Source organism: Sinocyclocheilus anshuiensis, unplaced genomic scaffold (assembly GCF_001515605.1).
Source record: "Sinocyclocheilus anshuiensis isolate Anshui unplaced genomic scaffold, SAMN03320099.WGS_v1.1 scaffold154, whole genome shotgun sequence".
NCBI lineage: Eukaryota > Metazoa > Chordata > Actinopteri > Cypriniformes > Cyprinidae > Sinocyclocheilus > Sinocyclocheilus anshuiensis.
The window spans coordinates 933,609-948,851 of NW_015546101.1; the positions used below are offsets into that span (position 1 = coordinate 933,609).

The following is a 15,243-nucleotide window of genomic DNA, read 5'->3' on the forward strand; positions in this document are numbered from 1 at the left end:
TAGAAGCTCAATGCGGAGAAGATCTTGATTAGGTTAAAACCGAAACCAAGCCATTCACACAGAATGCATATTCATTGCATTTTTTAGACGGACAAATATGACTGCTGCACTCGTGTCTCACAGAAGAGATGTATAGAAAGCCATGCAAAGTTAAAACAGTTTCAACTTTTAGAAAACACGTCACGAATTTCTGGAGGTTTATTCCTTTTCACCGTGTCTCATATGTTTTTAAATGCAATCTGTGTGAATGGCGCTTTGGCTCTTTGGATTAAGCAATGCATAAATACATGATACTATTTTGTTCATAATGGTTTATGCAATTTACAAAATTATATTTGATTTATATGAGTTAATTTAGACGTAATGCATGTTTTTTATAGACAGCTATTTCCTCCTGTGGCCTTGGGAGACAAGACAAAAGTGACTAAATTTAATCTGCATATAAAACATTAGAAATTAGATATTTAATTTTTATTGTGTGTTTGACTGCTAAAACAAAAAAATATTTGTTGTTTGTCTCAATAAATTGGGTTAATTGAGTTAATTTAGACGTAATGCACGTTTTTTTATAGACAGTTATGCTTGTGTTTACAATTTAAATGCACTATTATTTTGCGCCCTCCTGTGGCCTCGGGAGACAAGACAAAAGTTTCCTTAAAACCTATTTAATCTGCATATAAAACATTAGAAATGAGATATTTGTTGAATTTTTATTTTGTGTTTGATTGTTAAAACAAAAAATATTTGTTGTTTTTCTCAATAAATTGGGTTAATTTAAAAATTGCAATTTAAAATTAAATTTTTTTTTTTATATTGCTCTGTTTTAAAAAAGGTTATAAAAAATGTCAATAATTATCGATACCGAACGATATGAAACATTATATCGTTGATAAATTTTTTAGCTATATCGCCCAGCCCTAGTGCTGATAGCATTGGTCTGAGAGAGGAGGTTATCAGTCAACTCTGCTTTCAGTTATTTATTATTCATATCTAGCATTTGGTAAAAATAGCACCAAAGTTAAACATACAAAATGTGAAAATGCACAGCATTTTTTAAGATGTGCATCTTGCTCATTTTGCAGATGTATGAGCAAGACAACCTTAGAGCCTCAGAGAAAAGAATACCTTACTACCAATTAGGGGTGGAACGGTTTGCGGAAAAAAATCGAACCGTACAGTTCTCCATACACGGTTCGGCATGCGCTAGGACCACGGTTCAACTTAAATCTGACAACGCATCTGTAATATGGTTTGCTATAAATAACACGTAAAACAAACAGGGTTCGGCTAATATACGTTTCTGTTGATGGATGCGCATTCTGGCTTCCCAATACATTACAACAACAGCGATGAAAAAAAAAAAAACGTGGACAAACCATTCACTCTTGTTCAATGCGAATGCCATATGTTGGAATATGAGCATTTATTACATCATCACCTGGGTGCTGATAGCGCACGCACAGGTGAGACCTGAACAGCACATGTTGATATCTGTGCTTAAGCAAAACGTAAAAGCTTGCGTATTAAGCTTTCTCTGAAGTATTGTGTTTAAATGGACAAATTCACACAAAAATTATGTCAAAATGCCCATCTTGGTAAGTATCCTATAGCAGACATAGCCGGCTGAACGTACTGTATCAGTGCACTGGATCAGTGCATTCTCTTAAAGTGACAGCACTTTCTTAATATTAATCAAACAGCAACAACAAAGAAATCACTCACTGCTCTTGATCGAATAGCTTTTGTAACTTTAATAAAGATTAATCTTTAATTTATACAGTCAAATATGCAATGCTGTTTTACATTTCATTACTTTATTCAATTTCTGTACCTGAAAACTGTTAGACCTACCTAAAAAAAACTGAAAATCACTGTTTATTTTATTTGTATCTTTACTCTAATGTATCTATTTGTGCTGTTGCTTGTAGTTAGATAGATTATTCTTATTTTCTTTATTTTTATTTGACAGTATAGTTTTTATTACAGTATATTTTTATTAGACATTATAGTTAAACATAGCACATACCGAACCATACCGAAACCGTGACTCTAAAACCGCAATACAAACCGAACCATGAGTAAGTTGAACCGTTCCACCCCTACTACAAATGTACCATATTTTAAATAAACATAACATAGGTGGTGTTACTTAAACTTGATCTGAAAAAAATATATACTTCTGAATTGTAAATAAACCCTTTGCTCTGTCAGACACTAATTGATACTTTTTCTTTAACTTGCATGTCCCATTCAAAAGCTTATCCTGTTTTCACATGAAAACCCATTGTTGTCTGCGACTAGCACTGGCGAGGAACCTATTTCCTCTGTAAATTCCTCTGAAGTCTCAACAATATCTTTTTTTTCTGTTTTTATCCACTGGATATTTTGCAAAAAATAATTATGTTTTAAGATTTTTTAAAGATAATTAAAATATCTTTTAACCTTACATACTTGCAGTGAAATTGCACCCGTCACAACCACATTAAGGTTTTGCACCTCATATTTTTGTTTTGGTGGTTAAGTGCCAGAAATTGTGCACATATGTGCTCCCGAACAGAGTGCTGAAGACCAATAAAAAGATTTAGATAACCTACATAAAAATTGGACAGTACATTTTTTGCAGAGTTATAAATTACTTTTAGCATTCACATCATTTACAACAAAAATCAGCATCAAATGTAAGTTGTATTTACCAGCATAAAACAATTCTCACTGGTGACTGTTAATGCTAGACCCTGGGCACATCATACAAGAAGGCGTCTTTGTGGTAGGAACCATCTAGCAAATTGAAGAAGCTGCCAACCACATGATAGAAGTACTTGCGCTGTCCAATCTATAAAGACTGTGTCTGTTCCCCGAATAGTGAGGTCAAAATATAAATTTAATGCAGGATCTAGAAAAAATCTGATGCGCTATATAAATAAAGGTGACTTGACTTGACTTGACATGAGAACAACCAGAATCACATAACATTGCAATCCGGCTTACAAAAGCATTTGCATTTGTGCGTAGTTGACTTGCTTTTCAACTGGCTAGATGCATGGGGGAGTATTCAAGTTGCTCAATAACAAGCCATTTCACCACTGGATGGTGTAATCTCCATCAACTTCCCACAGTATACACAGGCACCATTAATCTCAAACAGACGACACTACGTATGGACAATGGCTAACAAAAGCAAGAAAGAGCCTCAAAATGGATACTAAACATAAAAAGGAGTAATGTGGCCCGCATCTTGAGAAATTAATTAAACACGTATGATTCATCTAAGGGCATGTTTACATTTGGCAGGTTTGATTCGATTAAACTCTGGTGCGATTGCTCTGTTAGTGTGGTTCTGTTAGTGTGAACTGCCATTATCTGGTAAAAACGATATCACCATACACACATACAAAATATACGCCATAAAAGATGTCCAATCAGGTTGTGACTGTGTGCTTATGCCTTTTGTATCTTTAGGTTCAGTGTTAAAAAATTACAGTGTGAACGCTAAGTGAACCAGGACTACATTTGTAATTTACTTTTTAATTTCGGACCAAAAGAGAACCAAACTACAAGTGTAAACATCCTAAAACGGCTTGGAAATAAACTTGAACAAAGCTTTCCTTTTTTTCCCCTCTATGCATGAATGAATGAATGAATGAATTAATAAATATTAAATGGGAGATTAAAAAAAATGCAAATCTCAAAGATTGAGAATGTGAGACACCATTGAGATCTAGGCAATCAGTGACAACAAGGAGGAAAAATGGTGGCAGACAGTGTAAGTCTTTAGCCCAGGGCAACAAGAACTAGATGGACACCAAATACTCTGGAAAACATAAAATCCCATAGCAACAAACTTAGCTGAGCCAAAACAGGTCCGTTAACATAGCTGAACAGTCAAGAAAGCCTACTAATAAAGGAATGAACAGTATTTCATCCTAATAAATCAGGTCATTGTCCAATGGACTTTAGTAAGCAAGAAAATACTAATGCATAGCATACAAACAAACAGATAAAATTAAACCTCTTGATTAAGAACATCTTCTTCTGAATTCGCTATCTTCGGCAGCCCAAGAAAGCTTGGCTGTGGAGAAGTAGCAGACATTTAAATACGAAAGTAAGGATGACTGATAGTGATAAAGACAGAGATAAAACTCAAAGCACTACTCCAATGTCATCACTTCCTGTCTGACAGCAAGGAAGGAAGGCACAGTATGTTCACTGTTTTAGAAGAAATCTGAACTTCACCTTATAGAAAGTGTACAACGATCTATGGTGAAATTAATTTCTTGAAGTGTCTGCAGCAGCTCTGTGTCTGAACACACACAGCCATGCCAATCCGGCTAGCTAAAGGGTGACTTACAACTGACTTCTGCTGTTAGTAAACGATGTTAATTATAGTCACTACAGACTAAGCCTGTCCCAAACTATAGCCATGAGTTTAATATACTCTAGAACGTTTTCTTGTACTTTATTTATTTTATTTTTTTTTACTTTTTTTTTCTAGTTTTTTTTTTTTAACTGATACATTTTCTAAAGTTAATTTTATGGGAACAAACGTACAAACTCTCAAGTAAAACACAAGCGAACTAGACTAGCAACAACACTCTCGTCTCTTGTGTGGAAATAACAGGAAAGGTGTGTAACTGTTACGTTAGTCTTTCATTTCGCCCTCCTTTTTTTTCCTAACACCAACTCTCACAAACATTGCGCACTCGTCAACGCACTCCTGAAATAACAACCAAGAGTGCAAACAGGACAGAAACGTATAATTTGAATGAATTTATTATCAGTCTCCACTCCTGTTTACTCCACTCGTGAATGCACTCGTTAAGTTAGCTAGCCGGACTGTCTTTGACAGCTAGCTAGGACATTTATTGTCATTCTTCTGAAATATCCCACTCAAAGTCATTTTGAAAACACCTCACCACACTGTCTAATAATAATGCTGTTATTTGAATAAACATCGAATTCCACGTGTTTAACTGTAAAAGTTGTGTATTTTAGTGTTTAGTTTCACTTCCGCACTCACGCTCAGTCTCTGTATGTTCACCCCTCCCATACTAGCTCACTTCAGCTAAAGCACAATCCGATTAACCGTCACTTTTTCCAGAACTAAAGCAAAACCCACTTACCTTTGGTGTCGCTTAAGCAGTATAACAGCATCAAGAGTTTTAACAAAACCATATCGAGTAATTTCATCGCTCGCACATTGACACCGAGGCTGGTTTGGCTGTTAGTTTTGCGGGTCTTAAAGGCGCAGTCGCCCTCGGTGAGTGTGTGTATGTGTGACGGCTGCTGCTGTGCGGCCTCGGCTCCGCGCTTGTCTCTAACGGCCTGACGTCAGGCGCAGGCAGAGCGGAAAGCCACGCCCACTCCCGAGACTTGTGTTGAACTTAAAGGGGTCATATGATGCGATTTCATTTTTTCCTTTCTCTTTGGAGTGTTACAAGCTCTTGGTGCATAAAGAAGATCTGTAAAGTTGCAAAGACTAAAGTCTTAAATCCAAAGAGATATTCTTTATAAAAGTTAAGTCAGCCACGCCTACCTAAAACGGCTCGTTCTAACACGCCCCCACATGTCTACTTCACGATGTGGGAAGATTTGCATAACGCCACACAAATGTTCACGCAAAGAAAGAAGGCGTAACTTTTATTCTCGCTGTAGTAGTGTTGTTGCCGCCGCCACCATGTCATGAAGGTGCTGTGTTTTGTTGTGAAAGCGAAACTACTTTGTTTGGTCTTCCATTAAATTGGAGGACAATATGACAGCTGTTAAAAAATATAATTAACCTTGGTTGTGGTTCATTGAGATCCTTTCTCATACCAAATACTTCATAATAATTTTAATAATTATTGATTATTGATGTATAATAATTTTAGTACAGTTTATTTGTCAATAAATAAATGAAAAAAAAAAAGAATTGCCATTCTAATTTATCTATGGAGCTTGTCATTATTAGATACTTTATTGATCCTTTACAGGAAATTACATTTTCACGGCAGCTTCAATGCACAAAACACAACACCACACATAAGTCATTTCCAACTCTACAGATGCACAATTTAAAAATGAGAAAGAATTCATATATAACAATTAACAAGAAAATAAAATACAAATAATGATATAAGTGCAAAACTAGACTGTACTAGGGCTTTACTATATATATATATATATATATATATACAGTCATAAATATAGTAGTGGTAGTTTTCTTTCCTTGCAACAGAAAACCAAGAAACAATTTGCATTTTGTATTTTACTCACCCACAGCTAAATGAAAGGCCCCTCGACTATCTAAATGCAGACATTCCATATTCAAATTGTTGGTATACATAGTTATTAATAATAGACTGACTCAATCCCTAACCATAACAGAAAAGTTTTTGCACTTTTAGAATAAATCTACGTCCTTTACAGCTCGCTTTTATAAACGAGAACGTCTCTAAAATGGGGCTTTGTCACATTTAACTCACTTTTGGGGACTTTTTACAGTTAAGAATGTACACATTCGCATTATAGGGAGCAAAGAATTATGAACAATATCTTAGTCAATGTTGCCATCGTGCGGTGGATAGAAACATTACTAGATGGGGTTGTTGTGGAATATACTGCGTGATGTTCATGAAAGACATACAATCTTTCCAGTGTTGGGGAGTAACTAGTTACATGTAACGGCGTTACGTAATTTAATTACAAACTAAATGTAACCGTAATCAGTTACAGTTACTAAGAAAAAATGTGTAATTAAATTACAGTTACTTATGAAAATGTTAACGATTACAAAGGGGATTACATTTGAATAATTACACACATCCACATACAGATTTAATTGATTTATTTCCCAAATTGCACTGATTACTCTGAGACATACGGCCCTATAATTTCCGCGATGCGGAAAACACAGACTGGTTCGTAGAATCCAGTCATAAAAACGGAATTCCTATAGCCTAACGCGGACGGAATATGCCACATTTTGGACGAATAAATCAAAAGTAGGTCAGTACACTTGAATCAAAACGCGATATGGACTAGTGTCTGAGAATATTAAGCCGCAAATAGACAATATATGAATCCTACACGTTCTGCGTGTCTGTGGAAAGACGCGGACTGGCCATCAGGAGAACCGGGACTGTTCCAGGTGGCCTGGCAGCCGATTTGCCCCGCTATTTTAATATTATTATTGTATAATTGCCTGCCGAATGTACTAAAGCGATTATTTCCGAATTCGCCATTCGATAATTAAATCTCTAATAAATCCTGAATCGGTTAGTCGTGACTGGCAATGCTTCGGCTCGCGCGCTCTGCGCGCCTCAGCCAAACGGTTTGGATCAGAGTAATCAATGCGAGAGAGAGAATGGAGTGGACTGCAAGAGAAGCAAAACTACTGTTCAAAGCAAAACTACTGTTCAGGGTTTCAAGTGCAGGTCAGTTTCATCTGTAAATATGCTATTGTAGTTTTGTCTTTGTTTAGTTAAGCAGCAGCAGCCCACTGCTCATCAGTCACCACTCAAAATACTGTATAAATTACATCATTATTATCTATGGTAATGTTAGAGTAGTAATTTAGCAGACAAATAATCATATTTTATAATAGGTTTAGGGGGAGCTAGGGCAGACAACAACACAACCCTTAAAATTAACAATGATTTTACTATAAATATTAACAGTTGCAAATAAACATTCATTAGAAATGTAGAAAAGTAATCAAAAAGTAATCAAAAGTAATCAGTTACATTACTTTTATAAAGTAAATGAAAAAGTTACACTACTATTACATTTTAAATAGGGTAACTTGTAATCTGTAACCTATTACATTTCCAAAGTAACCTTCCCAACACTGAATCTTTCACACGTGATCACGATATATATAGTGAGGAGAAAGTCTAAATCCACGAAAGATTACATTAATCCATCGCGTGTATAAACTTTGCGTGACAGATAGTTAGACATCTTCCTTTTTTTCATTTTAGGTTTTTGACACAAAATACAAAATAATGGATACGAACAAAACAACAACGATAATAACAGCATAAACAAAGAAACAAAACAAATGAAAGAACAAGCACATTTTACGTAAAGTTACAGAGAGGTAGCCTATTATGCAGATTTGAAGAAATCCAAGGGCTGCCACACAGATTAAATAAAACGATGTAAATTGGGCTCCAAAGAACACATAAAAAAATATATATTTTAAAACCTTGGATTTTAAACCTTGAAAAATAACCTTGAAAAATAAGTAGACTAACTAATAACCAATATTAATATAATAGTTATTATGCTGTTATTGGGTAAATGCTTGAGTGACTTTCAGAAGTCGTTTTGGCCTATAGTTCGCCTAAAAAACAACATTATTTACTATTCTGTCATTATTTACTCACCCCATGCTGTTCCAAACCTATATGACTTTCTTTTTTAAGTGGACTACCAAAAAAGATGTTAGGCAGAATAACAGGCTCATTCTCCATTCACTTTCTTTGCCTCAGACTGTCAGTCTAAGGTTCTGCCTGACGTCTCCTTTTGTGCTTCACGTAAGAAAAAGTCCTGTTTGGGACAAAACACTGTGAGTAAACGATGACATGATTCTCATGTCTGGATGAACTATCCCTTTAAGTTGCTAGTAAAATGACATACAGTCAGTGGTTGTGTACAGGCGGACTCGGTAAATAAGTGTCTATGAAGGGGTGACGTCAGAGGTGGAGATGTCATGGCGTCGTCGGAGCTGAGACTGGAGCTTGCCATCTAGTCAAAGGTTGTCGTTGATGCGTTCAGCGAAATGGAGAAGAATGCAAACCCTCATCGAGACGCAGGAGGAAGTGTCCTGTGCACCGCTATTCCCGCAGAACCCGCGGATATCAAAACAGTGGGCGGAATGAAAGATGCCTGCGAGAGGAGAGAGACTCTGAGTACTTGTGCAAGTGCTAGCGGTGCTAATGCTACACCCTGTACACAGACATCAGATGCTGCTGAGACGGTAAGCAAAAGCGGACAACCGAACGCTTTACCAGAGACACTGTCGCCCGATGCAGCGGATCAGCTGAGTAACGGGATGGGATACGAACCGTCGATGACCGCTGCTGGGAATAAGGAGGGTGGCACCTCAAAGTTAGTAAACAACCTCACGGGAGAGCAACCCGACGCCAATAATGTGCAGGCGGACGGTTTGGATGGAGGTACGCAAGAAGCGACGAAGCTGGCCAAGTCGGCTTATTTGTGTTCGGACAAAGCAAAATCTGCTAACTCGAATTCAAACGATAACACCGTTTCCGAGGGTCCTCCGAGTGGTAGTGAGCCCAGCATCGCAGGAGAGTCCCGCAGCTTTGATTCACTAGAGTCCTTCTCCAATCTGAACTCCTGCCCGAGTTCAGACCTCAACAGCGAAGGGCTGGAGGACAAGGGACTGGCTTTGGCAAGTCAGAGTGAATACGGGGCTGATGGAACAAAAATCCCCTGTCCTAAAGACAGGGTGACCGGTCAGTCGTTGTACCACATCAAGTGGATAAAGTGGAAGGAGGAGAACACGCCTATCATCACACAGAATGAGAACGGGCCGTGTCCGCTGCTAGCTATTATGAATGTCCTGCTATTGTCATGGAAGGTAAATAAGATGAGTCTGCTCGTTTGACAGCTCACAATACCACCCAAGTTATAGATGTGCAAATGTTGTGTTTTGCCCGGTGCTCCAATTGTCCGTTGAAACTTTCTATTGTATTGTGTTTGTCTACATAGTAAGCGCACTAGTCACGAGACATCAGTTGTCACTGCCATTAAATAAAGGCGCTTTAAGACATTGATCGTTTATTAAAAAGTTTCACAGAACGACTCATCACTTTTGAGATATTTGATTAAAATGTACACTCACGGGGTAATATATATTAATACATTATTAATAAAAATTGTAATAATATATTTGCTTTATGTAGCGATGGTATGGAACTGTATGCATGCGATTACCCCAGTCAAAAGAACTCCAACTTCTGCTGATTAAAAAAATGTCTAAACAAGAAGCATGAGTGATGAAACAAAATGCAACTTTTAGTAAAGAAACTTCATGCATGCATTTTAAAAAATATATAATTTCTCAAAATTGACACAGTTGTTTCTGTTAATGTAACTTACTTAACGTACAACTATGGTCCATAATTGCCTAAACAAATTGTAAAAATGTGAAGACATAAAATGTGATTAGGACTGAAATACATATTTTTCCTCTTATGTTTTGTAATAGTATTTGGACAGTGAAAACTAGTGAGTTAATTGGGTTTGAATTGAAATTCTGTTTGGATTCGGTCTTCACCTTCAGATTTCTCTCTCTCTCTCTCTCTCTCTCTCTCTCTCTCTCTCTTTCCATATTTTTAAAAAACATCCCCTTTGACGTATTTGTAGAGCCATACCAGTATTTTGGTTTGGTTTGAAACAGTCATTTTACAGACACACCAATAACTTCTGGCTTTCAGCGCTGGACTCATTTGCATTATAAAGATGACATTTAATTATTGGCTTTGACAGTGAGTTGGCAGGCACATGAGGCGCTATTTCAGTGCTCAGTCTTTCATCTTGAAAAAAGAGGCACTATGTTTTTCAGCTTTGACTGCTTTAAAAGCCACTGACATCTTCTGGAGATGATAGCCACGTTCAGGCTGTTTTTACGATGGTTGTTGTTTCGTTTTTATTTTTGGATAAAAATCTCTTCTCATAGTGCATTTATGCTGATACAGCAGCCTATTTACCATAACCCTTATGTATGTGTATTACATAACATCATTGCCGAAGGAAAAGAGGTCTCATATATGGCCATAGGCAATTTGTCATTCAAACTAGTTTTAAAATGATTTTTCTCTGGTTCTGGCACAGGTCAAGCTGCCACCAATGATGGAGATTATAACGGCAGAGCAGCTGATGGAATATCTAGGTGAGCGTTTTATTTGCATTATAAATGTGGATTCTTTACATGGCTTTGTTGATTTGACATAGTATCCATCCAATGAAGGGTTCTGTAGAAATCAGGGTAGATGTTTCAGGTTTTATTTATTTGAAGAGCTAATAAAGAAAGGCAGAGATGCACAGAAAGTATGGTGGACTCACTGACAGCACCATAATGGGAAAACTATGCTTGGCTACTTCTCCCCGCAGCTTCAAGTCACTAATTGCTAGTTCGTTCCCAAAAAGAAAAATGTAAATTTATCCACTATAGGGCATCAAATCACAGTAAGAACCATGCAAAGCTAGTCATGTCATCTAATTATAGGATTGTGTAGTGTAATTTCAACATACACTCTGTAAATCAAGTTAGACTCTTGTGAGTTTGATAAACAGCCTGATAAACATTGGAGAACCTGAAAATGTGATATGTTTTCAGAATGGTGATGGACAGCACCAGATCAGGGAAATACCCAGGGGCTCGTCCTCTTGTAACGTCACAGAATCCAGATCCCTATTTCCACTGTGGCATGTTGACCTGGTACACTGAAGTGTTGCATTACTGCAGTTTGACAGTTGCCTGGTCCTCAGTTTCTCACATTGCATTAATGTTTTTTAACTAATTTAAAATATGTTTAATAGTTTAAAAGCATCTGTCTACTAGTCCTAAATACCATTGATGGAATGTAAAAGCAGCTTGTTAAGGGAAAAAAAATGTTGTATCTGCCACGAAGAAAGTACACCAACTGTTGAAGTCTATAATAAAAGTTAGTCACTACCTGAGAGCGTTTGATTGGATTTGAATGTTGTGACACCTTGTGATGAGTGTTTTAACTGTAAGCAGTTTTATTTAGCCTCACACACTACAGAAATGTCAAGTATGAGATGTATATAGAGATCAGCTCTGGGTGTGTTATTCAGAGGTTGATATATGTGCAGTGGTTTCTCTTAACACATTTAGTCATTTAGGAAGATGCTTTTATCCAAAGTGGAACACCACAGGCGATTTCTAAAATGTAGAATCTTTACTGGATTCAGACTGTGTTTTGTTTGGAATCTTTCTGGAAAGTACAGACTTTATGATCTTTGCAAGCTTGTGCCTTGTTCGCCCTCTTAAAGTGCAGTGGTTGTGACCGCAGAGGATGTGGTCTTCAGATGTCATTCCTTACATGGGTATGGTGGTCACTATAGTGTATATTTTATAGTACGTTTTAAAACTTGACAATCTTTTGCAATGTAAGACATTTTTTTCCACTCAGAATGGGAGTATTTATCAAGCATGTGTGTTTGTATGGCAGATGGTTATATTGTACAACTTTCATTAAACTTAAAAGTTTGCAAAGCTTAATCGTGTTATTTAATTTTTAATTCCTTTATATATTATGTTATGCATAAAATGATAATAATTAATTCATTCATTACACAAAGTTCATTCATTCATTCATTTCCTTTATTTAACCAGGTTAAATAACTTGTTGAGATTAAAATCTCTTTTACAAGACTTACCTGGCCAAGAGGGCAGCAACAATTAACATAAAATATACAAAAAATTACATTACAACATCAAAACACGAGTCACAACAACATTTTACCAGGGGATAAAGCAAAGAATCTGTTAAAAGTACCTTGAACTCATTTAAAGATGGAAGTATAGTCAGTTTAAGATTATTTTGTAGATTACTCCAAGCAACTGAAGCATTATATTTAAAATCTTTTTTCCCCAGCTCTGTTCGGACCCGATGAATATTGAGATATAACAAGTCATTTGACCAAAGATTATAGGATATATTTGTATTGGATCAGCTGAGAGACAAGTAGGAAAGAGTATTGTTGTTGTTGTCGTCATTTTTGTTGCTGCTGCTCTACCATCATTATTATTATTATTATTGGTCATCCCATCAGTAGCTCTTCCATTTTATTGCATGTTCAGCCAGGAATTAATTGAAATTTAATCATTTTATATCCAGTAAAGCTGTAGAATATATTATTATTATATTTACTGGATATAAAATGATTACATTTCAGCCCCATTCCTGACTGAACATGCAATAAACTGGGAGGGCAGAATAATGTGTAATAAGATAGAAGTGATAAAGGTACTGCAGCTTCAGGTGGGAAACATTACCTCCTGTAGCTTGCAGTAACTCAGTTTGGCCTGGAAAACTTGACTACACTGAACATGCTTGAGGCCATTCAACACACCCCATTCCCAGCTGTCTGCCTAGAGACCACTCTGAAGTATTCCTCTTATTGCTGAGCTGTTTGTAAGGATGTCCATCCATGTGATCTAAAGCATGCCTGACATATAGGACACCGAAATCCCCTAGATACAAACCGTGACAGATGAAGAGTGTGCCAGCTGGGCACTTTTTACATTTATTGTTGCTCGTTTGACCATCTGAATGTTGCTTCTGAGGTACTCCCATCATAGCTTTGAGCTGCATTTATTCAGCAAAATATTCACATTTGCTCACTTATGATGAGACATCCATGGTTAGCTACACAGGCATCTGTAAATTGCTTTTCTCTTCCCTAGGTGCAGTAAGCTGTTTAACTCCATTAGACAGCATCTATCTCACTCTGTCTCTCTACTATACTTTACAGCACTTTTAGTGTTTCATTTCCAGGCAAAGTCAGTGGCCCATGAACAAACTCTTGACAACTGCACAGTCTTTTCTGAGTTGATCAAAACATGCATTTCAGTCACTGTGGAACGCTATAGTATGTATCCAAGTAACCCAAGTAGTTCTTTTATACTAAAGACCGATCAAAGTTTGATGCAATAAATTAATACAGAAGTGTAAAATATTTTATTAGCATCAAAACAATTTGACCAGAGCCTAATGACTGATTTGTGTCATTAAATGTTTTTGGTTGCCTGAATAAATTGTTCATCATTCAAAAAATAAAAAAGGCACAATAGCAGAATTAAATTGTAAGACCTGGTGAAGTTTTGTTTTGTCTTCAAATCCTAAATCTTTATTGTTCCAAACCTGTAAGAAGCATTTTTAAAGAATTGCACTGGTTGCTCTTTTTCATGCAATTACTGTGAGACTTTCCAGATTCAAAACGTATGGACAATCACCATAAAATTGTCATAAAAGTTGGAATCTTACTTGTGTGTTATATTCCAAGTCTACAGATGTTAACTTTGTGAGACAAACAGACCCAAATCAAAGTCATTTTTCATTAAAAAGCTGGTCATATGATATTTTAAAGTGTCCTAATATTGTGTTGGGAGTCCCCTAACAGGTTTAAATGCATCTAAGGTCAGAAAACATTGTAATTTTCTCAGAATATATACATTTAATATTAGATTCATTTTTCAATGATTTCGAAACGATTCGTTCAAAGCAGTTCTGAGCTTAAGGTCTGTAAACCCCTCCCATCCATAAGCCTACTCTGCTCTGATTGGTCAGCTGGCCAAGTCTGTTGTGATTGGTCTTTTCGTATACAATACGTGTCGGAAACGAAACGCCCATTTCCATAATTAATTTTTTGCTCCAGAGGGTTACTTGTAAACAAAGATGCTATAAGTTTACAAAAATGGTATCGATATTATGTTATCAATTCGAGCCCAAGTCCAAGGATGATACAGATGCAGTCTCTCAACCGGAAACTCCATCGCAAGCTTGACTTGATCAGGACGTTTCTCAGTGGTAAGTTTAAACTTTGTATGTGGTACTTTACTTGATGTGACAGCAGTTTTATTGCATTCATTATTAGTATTTATTTATTTGAGGTGCACGTGTGGAAACTGTTATGGCGCTTTTCCACTGCATGGTACGGCTCGGTACGGTTCACTTTTTGGGGGTTTTCCACTGGGTACAGTACCTGGTACCTCGTACTCTTTTTAGTACCACCTCGGTTGGGGTTCCAAGTGAACCGTACCGTTACCAAAACGTGACGTAGGTGGCGCAACTATAACGACATGTGAATAATCCCGCCCACTCTAAAGCGGTACTGAACTGCAGTGGAAACGCAACCCGTGCCGAGCCGAACCGTGCCGAGCCGAGTCGTACCACGCAGTGGAAAAGCGCCATTAGAATGCCCAGTGAGGCTGAAAACACAGCATCTTCTCGAAATGATGTAAACACACTAACTAGCGGAAGTGTTTGTGGGCAGGTCAGAGTGTTCGTATTTCGTGGGCAGGCAGGGATTATGCAAATGTGTTACCTTGTGACGTATATAGGTAATAGGCAGAAGATTCGAAAATATGGTACTTTACTTGATGTGACAGCAGTTTTATTGCATTCATTATTAGTATTTATTTATTTGAGGTGCACGTGTGGAAACTGTTATGGCGCTTTTCCACTGCATGGTACGGCTCGGTACGGT

At 37.0% G+C, this 15,243-nt stretch overlaps 2 protein-coding genes across 3 annotated transcripts in view; one reads left to right on the forward strand and one right to left on the reverse strand.

The window, feature by feature from the left end:
• LOC107700430 (disintegrin and metalloproteinase domain-containing protein 10-like) overlaps positions 1 to 5,330 on the reverse strand; it is a 78,051-nt gene extending 72,721 nt beyond the window's left edge. The window contains exon 1 of the mRNA XM_016502067.1: positions 5,121 to 5,330. Within this exon, the coding sequence (XP_016357553.1) occupies positions 5,121 to 5,187 (67 nt within the window). The 5' untranslated portion in view covers positions 5,188 to 5,330. The remainder of the gene's footprint in view (positions 1 to 5,120) is intronic.
• A 3,302-nt stretch (positions 5,331 to 8,632) lies between these two features.
• mindy2 (MINDY lysine 48 deubiquitinase 2) overlaps positions 8,633 to 15,243 on the forward strand; it is a 40,048-nt gene continuing 33,437 nt past the window's right edge. For both annotated transcript variants that reach the window (XM_016502074.1, XM_016502075.1), the window contains exons 1-2: positions 8,633 to 9,583; positions 10,840 to 10,897. In XM_016502074.1, coding sequence (XP_016357560.1) covers positions 8,762 to 9,583; positions 10,840 to 10,897 — 880 coding nt within the window. In that variant the 5' untranslated portion in view covers positions 8,633 to 8,761. The remainder of the gene's footprint in view (positions 9,584 to 10,839; positions 10,898 to 15,243) is intronic.